The sequence below is a fragment of the Alligator sinensis genome, unplaced genomic scaffold (genome assembly GCF_000455745.1).
Source record: "Alligator sinensis unplaced genomic scaffold, ASM45574v1 scaffold881_1, whole genome shotgun sequence".
Taxonomy (NCBI): domain Eukaryota; kingdom Metazoa; phylum Chordata; order Crocodylia; family Alligatoridae; genus Alligator; species Alligator sinensis.
Window position 1 is genome coordinate 1,266,797 of NW_005842346.1, and position 15,074 is coordinate 1,281,870.

At 44.6% G+C, this 15,074-nt stretch overlaps 1 protein-coding gene across 4 annotated transcripts in view; it reads right to left on the bottom strand.

Moving 5' to 3' along the window:
• Positions 1–15,074, bottom strand: part of FYB1 (FYN binding protein 1) — a 93,378-nt gene that overhangs the window by 39,097 nt on the left and 39,207 nt on the right. For all 4 annotated transcript variants that reach the window (XM_025210399.1, XM_025210398.1, XM_025210400.1 and 1 more), the window contains 6 exons: positions 12,382–12,574; positions 10,404–10,453; positions 6,798–6,817; positions 5,961–6,007; positions 3,336–3,456; positions 1,885–2,041 (listed from right to left, as the gene is read on the bottom strand). In XM_025210399.1, coding sequence (XP_025066184.1) covers positions 1,885–2,041; positions 3,336–3,456; positions 5,961–6,007; positions 6,798–6,817; positions 10,404–10,453; positions 12,382–12,574 — 588 coding nt within the window. The remainder of the gene's footprint in view (positions 1–1,884; positions 2,042–3,335; positions 3,457–5,960; positions 6,008–6,797; positions 6,818–10,403; positions 10,454–12,381; positions 12,575–15,074) is intronic.

Genomic DNA, 15,074 nt, shown 5'->3' on the forward strand with positions numbered 1-15,074 from the left:
GCCCTACGTTGGGATGGCCATGCCACAACTTCCATGGCTAGGGACAGACATTCAAAAAGCCTGAGCCTGAATTGATTCAATCTTTGCAGGTTAGTTTAACCTGTCTAGGCTCAACTGGTTTGTAACCAAACAGACATCCCAGAAATACAGGCACATGCCTGCAGTGGCTTAGGCTAGAAGCCGGGGGGTGGGGGGGCAAGGGGGCGGTGCTAGAGCAGCCCTCCCTTCCCTTGCACAATACTGAGCTGATGGGGTGGTGACCAGAGTCTGACAGGACACTCTTATTAGCCCAGCAGGGAATTGATAACAGTGTTTATCACCCCATTAAAAAAACAACAGAGGGACATTACCAGCTACCTGTTGATTCTGCCTGTTGGTTCTATCTGCTGATTAAGCACAGACCATAGCCAGCACATGGTCTGCTAGCTAATACACAGACACCTCTCCACAAGGCAGAGGGGAGGGGGGAATTCCTGTTTAGCAGGGAGCGGTGAGGGGGAGGAGGCCGAGCAGCCTGAAGTCCCTACTGAAGCTCCAGCCAGGGAGCAGAGGGCCCCGCCCAGCCCGAAAAGCATGCCAGGATGCTGGGGGAGTCTGATTTATCTTAAGCAAGGGGCCTGGTACAGATGTTGCATACACTGGTTTGGCTCAGATCAGTGAAGTCTGATACTACATTCAACCAGGTTTATGTCAAACTGGTTTCAGCCATTTTCAAACTGGTTTATGCGCACTGAACATCTGTTCTGTTACAGGTTTAAACCAGTTTCTGATCACTTTAACCAGTTTATGTGTAATGTCTGTCCCTAGGCCATGGGGTCTCCATGGAAACTGGTAGCAGAGATGTAGGCTGGGGCTGCTGGGAAATGGAGGCCAGCTGATGGCCAGATCCATCATTTTGCCCACCCCTGGTCTACATGGACCCTTAGTCTGACCAAGCAGGGCGGTTCTTATGCTCTTTCACAAATTATCCAGATTATCACCTTTTTCTATACACATTAGAAGACAGCCTCAGCTATTCCAATTTATGATCGGTGATGATGTGGCTGTAATTCATGGAGATGAGGAGATGAGGATATGAAGAAGGGCAGGAAAAGAAAAGATATTGTGAAGATAGACTTTGATGTTAGTAATCAGTGAGAACACAGAAATCTTTGTTTAACTCAAAGCAGTAGCCAATTTTGAGGCCTGTTTCCCCTTTCACTTACACCCATGTTATGCCTGTGTAACTACTGATACAACCTTTGTCCTGATGTGTGCTGGCATAAGCAAGAGGAAAAAATACGGCCCTTTATTCTCTGATTTTAGGTTGTATACAATCTTTTTTTTTTTTTAAAGATGTGCAGAAAAAATATTGACTCTGGGGAAGTTCTGCAAACTCCACAGCTGCTACCAAGGCTGACACATTGAACCAGATCCTCTAGGAGTGTAAAGTGGCATAGCTCCACTAAGAATCTGTTTATTGCCTGTAACTAATACTAGTATCCCTAACTTCACTCTGTGAACTGAGCCCCATCTGACACATAAGCACAACAGAAGGAGATGTGGTGACTGACACTGAATATTCTTGCCCATAGCTAGGGTTTGAAATACAGGGGGGCTCAGTGGGGGAGGCAAGCCCTCCTATAAGAGACAAGAGCCTCCTCATAAGAGATGAGAGCCTGCCCCGTGCTTTTTTAAGCAGCTCAGGTGGTGGCAGCAGTGGCGGCTCCTTCCGGCTTCCGGCTGCCACCACTGCGGAGCCCCGGAAACAGTAGAAGTGTAATTCAAACTCTAGACATAGTTTAAATCTCATTAAATCTAATCTGCCATGTAATCTTGTAAGCTCATGAGGTCAGTATTTAACAGAGAAAACATTCAAGAGTAAAATGGAGAAAGTGAACTTACAAGATCCTTTTGTCCTGCCCAGCCACTTTCCTTCAGGGTTGTCTGTAATGCGGATGATTTCAATTTGATCCCCCTGTTTGACAGTCAGCTCATTCTTCCCTCCCTTGTAGTCTGTGCAAGCTTGTGCCTGGTGAATAACTTGGATGGGTCCTTGTAGCTGCACAGAAAAAGCAACAGGAGAAATCAAACACATGTAACCATACAAGTCATGTTGATTGCTGTACCAAAGCAAACAATAATGGAAGTATTTGTATTTGAATTCAGGAATCACTGGATGAAATTCAATGGTTTGTGTTATACAGACACGGCTTACCTATCCCTTGTGATCTTAAAACCTGCAAACATTTGAAGGCATTATGAAAGAAGTGAAGAAAGATTCAATTGTGGAAAGATTTGTTGCTGTATGGGCCAGCCCAGGACGAACAAAGAAAGAGAAGATATCCCTGTAGAGCAGGAGGGGCAATTATTTGGGCCTGTGGGATGCATAGGGAGTTTTGGTAAGCTGTTGCGGGCCAGGTCAGAACCCCTCCCAACAACTCACCACAACTCCCTAAGGGGCCCCATCCCATCCGCTTAGCTGGGCACCCTGCCACTGTGGGTCCTGGCTGGTCTCCATGGAGATCCCAGGATCATGGGATAGGAGCCCAGAAGTGACCAGCTGCATTTGTGGAACTGCTGCTCCTGATCACCTCTACTGTGCAGCATCTCCAGCATGGCTCCTGCCGCACACTTGCTACCTAATGTGCCTCACACAGCCCTGCCTGGCCCATGCTCTCCTTCCTCACAGCTCAGGCCCTCCACTGCTCCCCACCTTGGTGGTGGCTCTGCCACCTCCCAAGCCCTGATCTGTTGCCAACTTCCCGCTTCCACTCAACCCTTTGTTGCCATCTCCAGCTCCTTCCAGCTGCACCCAGGGCTGCAAATGGTGCCTTCTTAGGTCTCTTTCCAGGTGCCATTCAGGCTGGGCTAAGATGTGGCTCTGCACAGTGCCAGGAGTTAAAGCATCCACAGAAAGAGCCGAGCCCCTGCCAGGACTGCAGGGCTGGTAGGAACCCCTTGTATTCTGCTCGCTTTGGGGCCCTTCAGCTCCTGACACCCAGTCCCATCAGCCACTTAGCCAGGGATCCCAGCCCTGGCCCACACACCTGTTCCATTTCTGGGCTCTGCTCTGGGCCCTGGCTGGGATGGGGGCATGGATGGGTGGGGAGCAGCATTAGATTGAGTGGAAGCAGGAGCTTGACAGTGGGCTGGGAAGGCGGCAGAGCCACTGCAGCATGTTAATACTTATTCTCTGACAGCAGGAGAGCAATAGTGTGGGAAAGGGATTTGGAGCCAACCCTCTGAAAAATCCAAGCTAAAATATAATGGTATTGTTTACAGTGTGTGTTTAAATTACACAAGGCTAAATAATGACTTGTGCATTTACATAGCCTGCTAGGCAAATTCCTTACTTTGAATCTCTTTCTGATTTCTTGTTCTTTCTTTTCTTTTTCCTTTTGCTCTTTTTTCTCCTGGTCCAATCTTTTCTTTTCTTCCTTCTCTTTCTTTTTCTCCTGTTCTTTTGATGAGGCTCTGAAAATGAAAATACAGTGTAAAAACCAAAGGGTAATTTATCTCAGACTTTACTCTGAAGTAAAATGACATCAGTCTCCAGTCAAGAATTTCTTAGGGTAATATTAGGTTGTGGATTTTCTATTGTAAATGGTGGATTTTTATATCTTCCATGTAGTGTAAGAGTGACATTGTAGCCACGATAGTCCAAATTACTCTGCAACCCATATGCGGAATCAAAGGGACAGTGGTCAGTGGAGTTCATTAGCACATTCTCACCCAAGGCCATCTGACTTCTAATAAGATCATGGAAACATTTCTAAACTTTATTGAGGATAGCCTTGCATGGACATACTAGATATAGGAGACAGTATATAGAGAACCTTTTCCTGCAGTGCATCTGCACAGGATACAGCTATAATTTAGCTGGCTATGCTGGAGATACCATCAAATATTGTCTAAAATGTCAGCAGCCCCAGAACTATCTTGTCTGAAGATGTGTGTACTAGGCCTGTGCGAAGTGGCTAGTATTTGCTTCAGATTCAGATTTGGCTGATTTGGGGGACAGTGATTCAATTCAGTGATTCGAATCACTGTCCCGAATCAATTCGGCTGAATCTGATTTGGACAGGCGGCCGCTGCCGAATCGGCTGAATTTCCAAATCAAACAGGCCCCATCACGCGCCTGCTCTCCCAGCCTAGTCAATGGCTGCCCCACCTGGCCCCAGCATCCTGGCACTTAAACCCCCCCCCTCCCCTCCCAAAACCCCCATGCTCCCCAGCTCCCGGCGGGTGGGGGGGGGGGCAATGTGCGATCCCCACTGCCCCCCACTGCACTGTGCTCTGTGGGGGGGCTCTGCCAAGAGCCCCCAGAGGCCCTGATAGCTGCTTCGCTGCTTCAGCAGCTGGTGAGTACAGGACTTTTTTTTAAAGCACCAGGATGCTGGGACAGGGTAGGACAGCCAATGATGGGGCTGGGAAAGCGGGCGGGGGTCAGAGGGCACTCACAGGGGCTGAGGGAGCAGGCAGGGGATGGGGCCTGGTGGAGGTCTCCCCATGGTCCTCTTCCCTCTCCTCCAGCCCCGCTCCCTCCCACCCGCTACTTACCAGAGACTGCCCGAATCTCCGAATCTCCTCCTAATCTTTTCCAAATAGATTTGCAGGTTTTGAGTCGATTTGGACCTTTTTACTGGTCTCCTGATTCAATTTGCATTCTGAGATTCAGCCCGATTCGGGCTGAATCTCCTCCAAATTGAATCAGCAACCAAAGCTTCGCAGAGCCCTAGTGTGTGCACTGCAACTGAGTCGCGTTATTACATCAGATGTACACATATCCATGCTGGCTTTAACTAGCAAGCTTGTATGTTGGTAGCAGCATAGCTGCAGTACTACAGACTTCCATCCCTGAAGCTTAATAGGCCCCAGATATGCTTGTGTACCATGCACCTGCATCCTGGAAAGCAGCATCTGAGGCTACGGGGGGAAATAATAGAACTGGCTATTGCTTCATAGGGTGTAGCAAGACTTGTTGCTCACTAACAAACTTCCTGGAAGCACTGCACCCTTTGAGGTGCTTCCTTCATGCAGCTGCATCTGTACCCATGCCCCTCTTTTGCAAGTTTCCTAAACAGAACTGCCTGGGCTCAGAGACTGAATTACTGTATTGCCCCTGGCCAAACCTCTCAAATGTTCTTTATTTTACTCTCAGAGTTACCACATTCTGGGTATGCCTTGTATACTCAGCACTTTTATTGATGAAAATTATTTTGCAGAAGAAATAAGGAATCATGAAAGAGGAGTTCTAGAAAGGGCTGTTTTCACCAAAAAAAGAAAAAAAAAAAGAAAAGAAAACCCCAAAAGAGCTGTTTTCACCAATAAAAGCTTCCCAGAAGGAAAGATTTCTGTGTGTTTCTCTTTTTGAGGCTCTGCCACATGATGTAACTTTGGTGTATTGAAAACCCATCCAGCTGAGGGACATGGAGCAGAGTCCAAGGGAAATTTGTCCTTTTGTCTTTGAATCCAGGCAGAAGGGAAGAAAAGGTAGCACCTTAGAGACTTAGTTCAGAGAGGCATGAACTTTCATAGATGACAGCCTACTGGGTCAGAAGTTACAGATCTGCTCTGCAGGTATGAAGATGATTTCATACCCTGGGAACTGTCAATCCAGTAGCTCTCATGAGCTCTAAATAAATTCAGTTTGAAAACAACACTAACAGAAGTATTCAATTGGTATACAGGTTGGGGTTTTTTTTCTCTTCAGGCAATAATTCTGTGCAGCAAGTGAGGCTTCTTCCAAATTGTAGCAATCACATGACTTAATTTTCAGACAAACCTCCAACTTTATCAGACGTAGATGAGGAGCAAGGCTGTTAACTATTTGACATGCTTTCATTAGGGAAAATGAGCAAGATAGAGCACAGCAGGGATGGCAGTGCAGACAGATGAAGCATATTTCTTAGGAATCTGTTTCTTCCTTTTGTAACAAAGACACAATTGCTTATAGTTGCATATGTTAGATTTGCTACCTTATGTCATTTATGTCTTCATACATCTCTCCATCGCTTTCTTGATCCTGTAAGAAAAAACGATAGTGCTTCAGTCTTCAACAGCCCAAAGATTCTGGAATTGCATAGAGAAATAGACATACTAGTTGTATTTGACAGCTGGTTTACAGCTAATTTAAGCAACCATTTGCAGATTCATGTAACCCTTTCATATTCATATTACTAAATTGTTCAAACCCATCTTCTTCTGTAATGACTATGACCATAAAAAAATCAAACTCAGGACCCTACCCATCTAGGAAGGGCCCCATAGTAAACATATTGATTGTTCTGAATTGAATCTCTCTGTTCTAACTTTAGTTATGGAAACACTGCATCTCAGATGGGGTTGCACGGAAGAGGCCGCCAAGTTAAGAAATCAATACATCAGTGGGGAATTGAGGAGTGCAAAGCTATTTTAAGGACTAAAATGGGACTCAGATCAGTTCTATTTACTGGAAACCTTCAGCAAACTACCTAGGCCCTTATTCAGCCAGGTACTTAAAGTCAATGGGACAACACATGATTTAGTACCTTGCTGAAATAGAGCCAATGTCCCTGGAAAATTTCACTGAAATGAAATGTCAGTGGAAAATGGAAACGGAAGCTTTTATGAATTTTTTGGTTTCTGGCCAGGTTTAATAATTACTTCCAGTTCTGTTCTCGGTTCACCCACTTCTATTGCTGTCCTCTATAGTAAGAGGTTCCACAATTTGCTAGCAATACACTGAAGTTATTCTGCAATAAGCTTTTCTAATACAGTGATGTGATGTATTAAAAATAATATGTTCTCAGTATAGTATGAAGGATAACACTTACCCCATCTGGATTTCCATGACCTGAATAACCAAAAGTATAAACAAACTGTTAATTTCTTGATAGGGAAAATTTCTCATCCTGATGTTAGCTATTTAGACACATGTACAGCTATAATGACAGCAGCACTAAATATAGCAATATAACAAATCCTAGCTGTTCAGTGGGGAGAAGAATGCAAAGTCTTTGGGATAAATAGAGCTTCTCAGTAGTGTACACAGTAAACTTCTACAAGTGTCTGGTCTAAGTACTTTCCCATCATCTGCCACAATGTCAATTAAATAATATTTTTCAAAACCCAGAACATTCCCATTAACAATTTTTAATAACTATGTACTTTTCCCTCATAATGATTTTCAAAGCTTACATACTTATAGGTAAAGCAGATAGTTAAAGACATTATGGCTAGGGACAGACATTACACATAAACTGGTTTAAGTGATCAGAAACTCATTTAAACCTGTAACAGAACATAAGTTCAGTGCACATAAACCAGTTTCAAAAGGACAGAAACTGATTTAAGATAAACCTAGTTGAATGTAGTATCAGACTTAACTGATTTGCATCAAACCAGTTTATGCAATGTCTGTCCCAGACCTTTTCCTGGTTTAATTTAAACCAGAGTCCCCCAGGATCCCAGATCCTTTACAGCCTTGGGCGGGGCTGTGCTGTCTGCTCCACAGCAGAGCTGGCTCCACACCTGTGCTCCCTAGATGGACCTCTGGCAGAGACTGCAGATACAGCAGTGTCTGCTGCCTGCTGCCCGCCCCCGCGCTCAAGCAGGGATTCCCCTCTCCCACAGCAGAGACTGTAGCCAGCATGTGGTACGCTAGCTAATGCTGAGAGGTGTCTGTGCAAGGCAGACAGGACAGTGTTTGCTTAGGGTTTTCTGGAGCTAAAAGAACTTGAACTAATGAGAGAGGCTTTTGTTTTCGTGATAGGCTGATAAACCAGTGTTACTCCCTGTGTAACTCCCAGCTGTGTAAGTAAAAGCTGTGTAACTCCTGGCTGGCTCCACTGCTAATCAGAAGCAGCAAGGTGGGGGCAGGGAGGGAACCCTTCCTAATCAGAGCATCCTCCCAGAGCCTGGCCATGCCTCCCCCTCAGCTCAGCATTATGGAAGGGAAGGGATGACTTCTGTAGTGCCCCCCGGCTTCTAGCCTGCAATTCCTCAGTCCAGAAGGGATATCTGTTCAGTTACAAACCAGTTCAGCCTAGCCGGGTTAGACTAACCTGAAAAGATTGAATCAAATCAAGCTCAGGTTTTTTGAATGTCTGTCCCTAGCTTGTAACATTACATTATCTATGTAGATATAACTTGCCATTAACTTTCCTGGAACTAACAAGGCTTACAGTATTCCTGCACTTTCCTGTCCAAGCCACTTGTGCTATGGGCTGCAGGGCAAGAAGTTATACACAGTGGTTACTTCTCCTCTACTGTTCAGGCAGGTGTGAGGGAGTAGAGATAAGGCCAAGTTTCAACTCTTCCCCTCACTGTGCAGGTGTGTGGGAGCTGGAAGAGACTGGGCAGAAATTCAATTTCAACTTTGTACACACTGTGCAGCTAAGCTGACCAGCACACTGCATGATGCACACTGTGCCTTGCACATTATACTTCCTTCCTAAGAGCCCAGAAGGCAGACAGTGACTCAGTAGGCATATCTAATAGGCCTGTGCAAAGCAACTAGTATTCACTTCAGATTCAGATTCAGCTGATTTGGGGGACAGTGATTCTATTCGGTGATTCAAATCACTGTCCTGAATTGATTCAGCCAGATCTGATTAGCAGATTCAGCTGCTGCTGAATCTCTAAATCACCCAGGCCAGGCCCATCCCCTGCCTGCTCTTGCCACCTGGCAATGGCTGCCCCACCTGCCCTAGCTCCCGGCACTTTGAAAAAAAAAAATCACAGACTCACCAGCAATCCCCACTGCCCTCCACTGCCCCACGCTGCATGGGGGAGCTCTGCATGAGCCCCCTGCCTCACTGTCCCAGCCCGCCCCCCCATGGCTGCCCCGGTCACTGCAGCTCTGGCCCTTTAAGAAAAAACCCCCGAAAAAAACGCCTGGACTCAGGCAGGGGGGCAATCCCTGCTGCCCCATGCTGCATGGGGGACTCTTTCATGAGCTCCCCAAAGCCCTGAGGCCACTGCAGGAGCAGTGAGTCCCAGGGTTTGTCTCGGTTGTTTTTTTTTAAAGGGCTGGAGCTGGGCTGGGCAGGGCAGCCATGGGGGGCTTGGGGGCATATGCAGAACCCCCCATGCAGTGCGGGGCAGCGGGGATCGTCCCCCTGCCTGGCAGCACCCGGTGAATTGGGGCTTTTTTTCCCAAGGGCCGGGAGCTTGGGTGGGCGGGGCAGCCATGGGGGGACTGGAGGAGTGGGTGGTATGGGGGGGCTGGGGGAGCAGGCAGGTGCTGGGGCTGGCAGGGGTCCCCCCATGTTCCTCTTCCCCCTCCTCCCACCCCCCTCCCCTACTTACCAGCTCCGAGTCCAGCTGCAGCTCCCTGCTGCAGCCACCGGGGACTGTCTGAACCAATTCAAAGCTCTCTAAATCTTTTCTGAAGATTCAGAGATCTTCAGATCAATTCAGACCTTTTAATTGGTCCCCTGATTCAATTTGGATTCAGAGATTCGGCCACCGAATCAGGCCGAAACTCCTTTGAATCGAATCACAACCCAAAGCTTCGCATAACCCTAATGTCTACACGAGATGCTTACTGTGGGGTTACCTAATTAGCTCTGCAGTAAATGTCTCTGTGTCTACACATGCAGGACTATTAGGATGGAGTAAACTAATTCACGACACTGTAGGTTAGTACTTGTAAATACAAGTACTATCCTGAGGCAGAGTTTTTTACTCTGCAGCAATGCACATGTAAATGCTGATGGGGCTGGCTGGGGCACAAGGGTGCTTCAGTACAGGGATTGCCTGCTAGCTAGCCTTACACTGGAGCACCGTTGTGCCCCAGCCATCCCCTTTGCATCATGCTGAGCCGCGTTCGAGAAGCGCTGGGCTGGCGTGCAGACCCCATGGATACCCTGCCAGCTGGGGCTACTCTGATCCAGTTCAACCTGCTACACAGTCATGAGTGCATGTTCAAATGCAGTGCCTGGGAGCAATAAACTCTGGCACAATATACACCAGAGTTTATCGTTGTGCATAAATAACATGTATAGACATGCTCCGTGAGTCACAGTCCCCTTTTCTGGCTGCTCCTGTAGAGCACAAATGTAGAGTGTCCTTTGCTTTGGGCATATCTTGATTAAATATCTTGATTTATTTAATCAACATTGCATGTTTCTTTAGAACACACTAACTTGGAATCTGAAAGACTAGCATTTGTTATGGAACAGATTTTACAATCTGGTAATTTATCAGGCCAAACATTTTCTAAGACAAAACTACTGAGGCATTCAAAGAGCTTTCTAATGGAAACTGGCTGTCACATTAGTAATGGAGAAGTTAGTATCATTGTAGAACTTCCTCTACTCAATAATACTGATTGCAATGCAATAACACTATAAATAACTATGCTAGTTATTTATCTTATAAATACAAGGTACTTAATTCTCACATTGTTGTTATTAATTAAAATGCACTCCTCTTACCATCTGACCCAAATTCAACATCATCATAGCTTTGCTCATTGTCTGGAGTTCTGTAAATATGAAAGAAAAATATATAATAACTGAGAAAGTGATCCCTATACTTGTACCTTAACTTGTACCTTACCATAACATAGCTAAATGCTTGACTGCATGTGTTAGTTATTTGGGATGAGCGGATAGTATGTTGATTCCCTGCACAGTTTTAAGTACAGTGAATGATCATGCTCAATTATGATCCTATTTTTTGTATCATAGCATTTCTATATCAAATATAACAACAGTAATAAATATGCCAGAAGCACTTAGGTACCATGGTAATGCATGTGGTATAAGAACTGTAGTGTGGCAGACAGACAGGTGGATAGCCAAAATAGATCGACTCTGTTGGGCTCTTTTGGAACATGAATCATCCCTGCAGGTGCAGTCTTCTCACAGGATGCATGAAGTGGAGCACTGTAGATTTGCATGACACATTAAAGACAAATATAAGACTTGTTCTTTGCCTTGAGGAGTTCCAAGTCTAAATTAAGACATAACCTGACAATCAATGGCAGAAACCTTGGGAGAAGGTTAGGAATGAGATACAGCAGTCGGCCTTGATGGTGGCTAGGTCAATAATAGATGCATATCAGAAGTTCTGGCGAGCTGAGGAGAAAATGTTAGTTAGGGATTTTTTAGTACTGTTTAAGGGAAGATTAGGCCTCATGGACAAATTATAATTTCAGAAGATATTTGAGAGAACAGAGTTATTTTAGGAAGGCGTTTTCAAGCATATAGGGCTGAAAAGCAGAAAGAGGGAATGAGGAAATAAGCATGTGGTTATATGTGTACATGAAACAGAGGGTGTGAAGAAAGAAGACAGAACAGAAGCAGGCTGGCGCTAAGCTTTTCAGGTCCCTCAGGCAATGTGGAGAAACTTTAGTCATAAGCAGCAAACAGGGAAATGTAGACAAAGGTTTATTTCTAGGAATACGGAAGCAGTAGGACCAACTGTAGCTTAGCTAGCTGGCCATGAGATGGCGGACTTGATGCAGTTTAATGTTAACACTTTGTTAAACACTTCTACTTGGGTTCATGAGGCTTTCTATCAGACCATGCCTCAAGTTCAAGTAGAGCAGGATATTTTGAATAACAAAATATCATGGGCTGAGTGGCAAAGCAGAAGCACCCTGGATGTCTGATATGTTCTCTATGTCTGATGTGCACAATGTTGCTCATGGCAACATTTCTCATTTTTTAATACTGAACCTGCTTTCAGTCACTCTTCAGTTTAGACACACAAATCTTCAAATCTTTGGCAGACAGCAGGTATCCAAATTGCAGGCCAAATTTGAAGGGAGGATGAAAGAGGAGGCTGGCTGATAAGGGAAGCTTCAAAATTACAGCTAGGAGCCAGGTTCTGCTTTCACGTTTGAAATCTCTGACAATCTATCAGCTCTTCAGCTTGGCAGAGCTGTTTCCTGCAAAGCCTGGTATGTGCTGTGAACCTGTGACTTCCCCATCCTCTCTGTCAGCGGTCAAGCGTTCTGGGAAAAGGATCTCAGCTGCTGCTGTTTGAACACCGTTACTTTTTACAAAGGAGACAGGAGAGGACACCTGCCCTTTCCTGCTCTGTAATATTGGGTGGGGGAGATAGAGGGAAGGCACTTTCTCTTACCATTTACAGAGTGGAAAGGAGGGAACTGATTGCGTATTTTGTGGGGCTGGCCAAAATCAGCTGAGTAACATGCCTTAGTAGCTTGGACCTAGTCCTGCTTCTGGGCCCACATAAAGAGTTGTTGTCACTTTAATAGCAACCCTGGCAAAAAGAGCAGCTTAGTCTGGGAGATCAGATCCTGGCAAAAAGAGCAGCTCGGTCCAGGAGATCAGATCCTGAGGTGTCTGAGAGCTTGCTGCTCTGAGTGCACTGATCTTTGACACTGCACACAAACTGCTCAGCCTCAAGAGAATGTACATGAAAATTTTTTTTATTACTTACGTTGTCTCGGTGCTGGCTTTGATGTTTCTAGGAGGTAGACTGGGGGCTGGCAGTGCCTGGGCTGATGGGTGGGAAGCTGGAGGAGGAGGGGGCAGCACTGGTGTCGGTGTTACCGAATGTGGTGGTGGAGGTGCAGGCGGGGACAGCGCTGCTGATGGTGCAAACACCTGCTTACAAAGTTCTTTGTTAGGGCCTGAAACAAGAAATTGAAGAGAAGCAATTTATCCAGCAAGCTCCTCAATGTAAGGTGGAGGTAAAACATTTTTCCTTTGGAAAAAAATATTGGTATAAAACACTAATAGGCTTCACTTCCCAGGATGAATAATAGTTATTCCAACTATAATCTACATATTGCCTAATAATGCAGTGAGAGAGATTCCCTGGCCAGAAGAGGTTCCTGCTTAATCAGGCTTTGGAAATCCATTTGCCCACTCATCAGGAGGCCACAGGAACCATTAGAATTTAGCTCTCATTGTTTAAGCCTTGAATTCCACGTCATTATATTTGCAAGATAAACTCCCACATGTAAAAGAAGCATAGATGGATGGATCTTGTGATCACAGTTGCTCATAGATTTATCCTATTGCAGCCAAATAAAAGTAAGAATATGTGATCCATTTAGAAGTGAAACTGTTAAGGGATGTTTCAGTTTCAGCTATGGGTATTTCAGTCGCTAGTTGTGGCTAGTGATGAGAAATGGAAGCGTGCTAGATAAGACACGGACACTGCACTACAGCTATACAAGGTATTAAGAAACCTCAGGAAGAACCCTGTACCACATACAGGCCTCTTAGATATGAACTTCACATTTGGTAAGTGTGGAAGAGATTGTCATTCAAGAGCTGAGCTATACAGCTATATCAGGTAGGACTGGGATATATAAAGGATTTTAGGTGCAGTATGGAGAAATGCAGAGACATATTAATTTCTGTAGCTTTCCATTAACTTGAGGCAGTGTTTAAAGGCTGGCAGGGGAGAAAAAAGAGACATTCCGGAGGAGTTTCAAAATTACCCATGGGTCATAGATCTTTTTAGACCTATAAACTCAAATAACTACAATAACTATGCAAGAAGTTAAAATGGTAGGAGTTAGCCTTCTAGAATTGGCAGCTATATGAACAAACTGTCAGTATAAAGGTGCACACCTGAACAGCCATGGAGATCTCTCACCCCTTTTTTTTATTTTTAGACAAGTGCGGTGAAACAGGCTTAAAAACAAAGATGAAACGAGGTATCAGACCACAGAAGGGAGTCATCTGAAAGTGTTTGTTGAATGTGTTGCAGCAAGATATCATGACGCTCAATTCATACTTAATGTACAAGCCTCAACAAAAAAACATAGAAGCAAGTTATTCTGTTCCTCTGAGCATTCGCATTCAAAGAAATTATGTAAACAAACCCACATGCATCCATTACCTGGATGGATACATGTTAAAACTAGAATTTGGCTGGTGTCCATCTGGAGATGGAAAGCTACTCCAAAAGAACAGAATGCCTGGGATGGAGAAAAAAGATTGAGGGAAAAGTTCAGCAAAAGTAAACTTGGGAGAGGAGAGAGCAAGCAGAATTCATAGCTGTTTCCCCGAGGACAATCTAGAGTAATCCTTTGGTCTCCAATGAATATGCCGTAGGCACAGATCTATGTAGCAAAGATCTAGTTGGAAAAAAAATATCCAAAGAAATTTGTAAATGCAGGGAAAAGCAAAGTGATTTGAACACAAGGAAAATATGGCTCATCTCTACTTACTACATGCAGTCAAATCAAAAGTAACTACAACTACTGAAAGTGCTTCAAATGACAATCATCAAATGAAATTCAGTATGGCAAATCTATTGTAGCTTCGCTTCTTTGTGAAATATTAACAATGGATATTTGTAATGAGTCAGTAAAACATGCATGGCATTTGAAAACCTCTCTCTTTTGAAAGACATTTTTGTTGTATTATCATAGCCCCTAAGCCTAGGACCTTGTCATGGATCAGGTCTAGAGCACTGCTTGGTACTAAGCAAACAGAACAAAGAGACGGCCCATCCCACAGAGGGCTTACAGTATAAAATGAGAGAGATACAGAGATACATAGATACAGACAGAGAGGTGGTATAAAGAAGTCAGTAAGACAATACTGGTCAGTATAGGTCAGTATAGTCAGTAAGAACACATCACCTGAGATATCATAGTTACTATAGGCACTGATAGAACCCTTATAGTTAAAATAGTCTAATACTTGCTATTATACAACCTTGCTTGCATTACTTTACTATAATTATTTGGATTGAAATTTTCTATGACACCTGTTTACCACCTTCTACATTTTAAAAAGAGAGTTACAGCAAAAAGTGGTCATTTTTGAGAATAAAATTAGGGGAAAATATTTTGTTATGCTCATGATAAAAAAAATGTTATAGTTATTCCATCAAGAAGCAGGGCCAATGCCCTGCTCTGGGGCTTGGCACTTGGCAGGGAATTTGCTCCAGCCTCCTGGATGCGCTTTTTGCTGTTTCCATGAAAACTATTCAAATCTGGCCAAGTTGTAAGTCTCCAATGAATTTAAAGTTGTACACTGTAGCCTTACAGAGAACTTGGCAGCTAACTTCTCCAGAGATTTCATCTACAATGAATATTCTCCCTCCCTGAAAACCTACAGTGGGGGCCAACCTTTTCAGCAGGCGTACATAAATTAGCTTTGTACCTT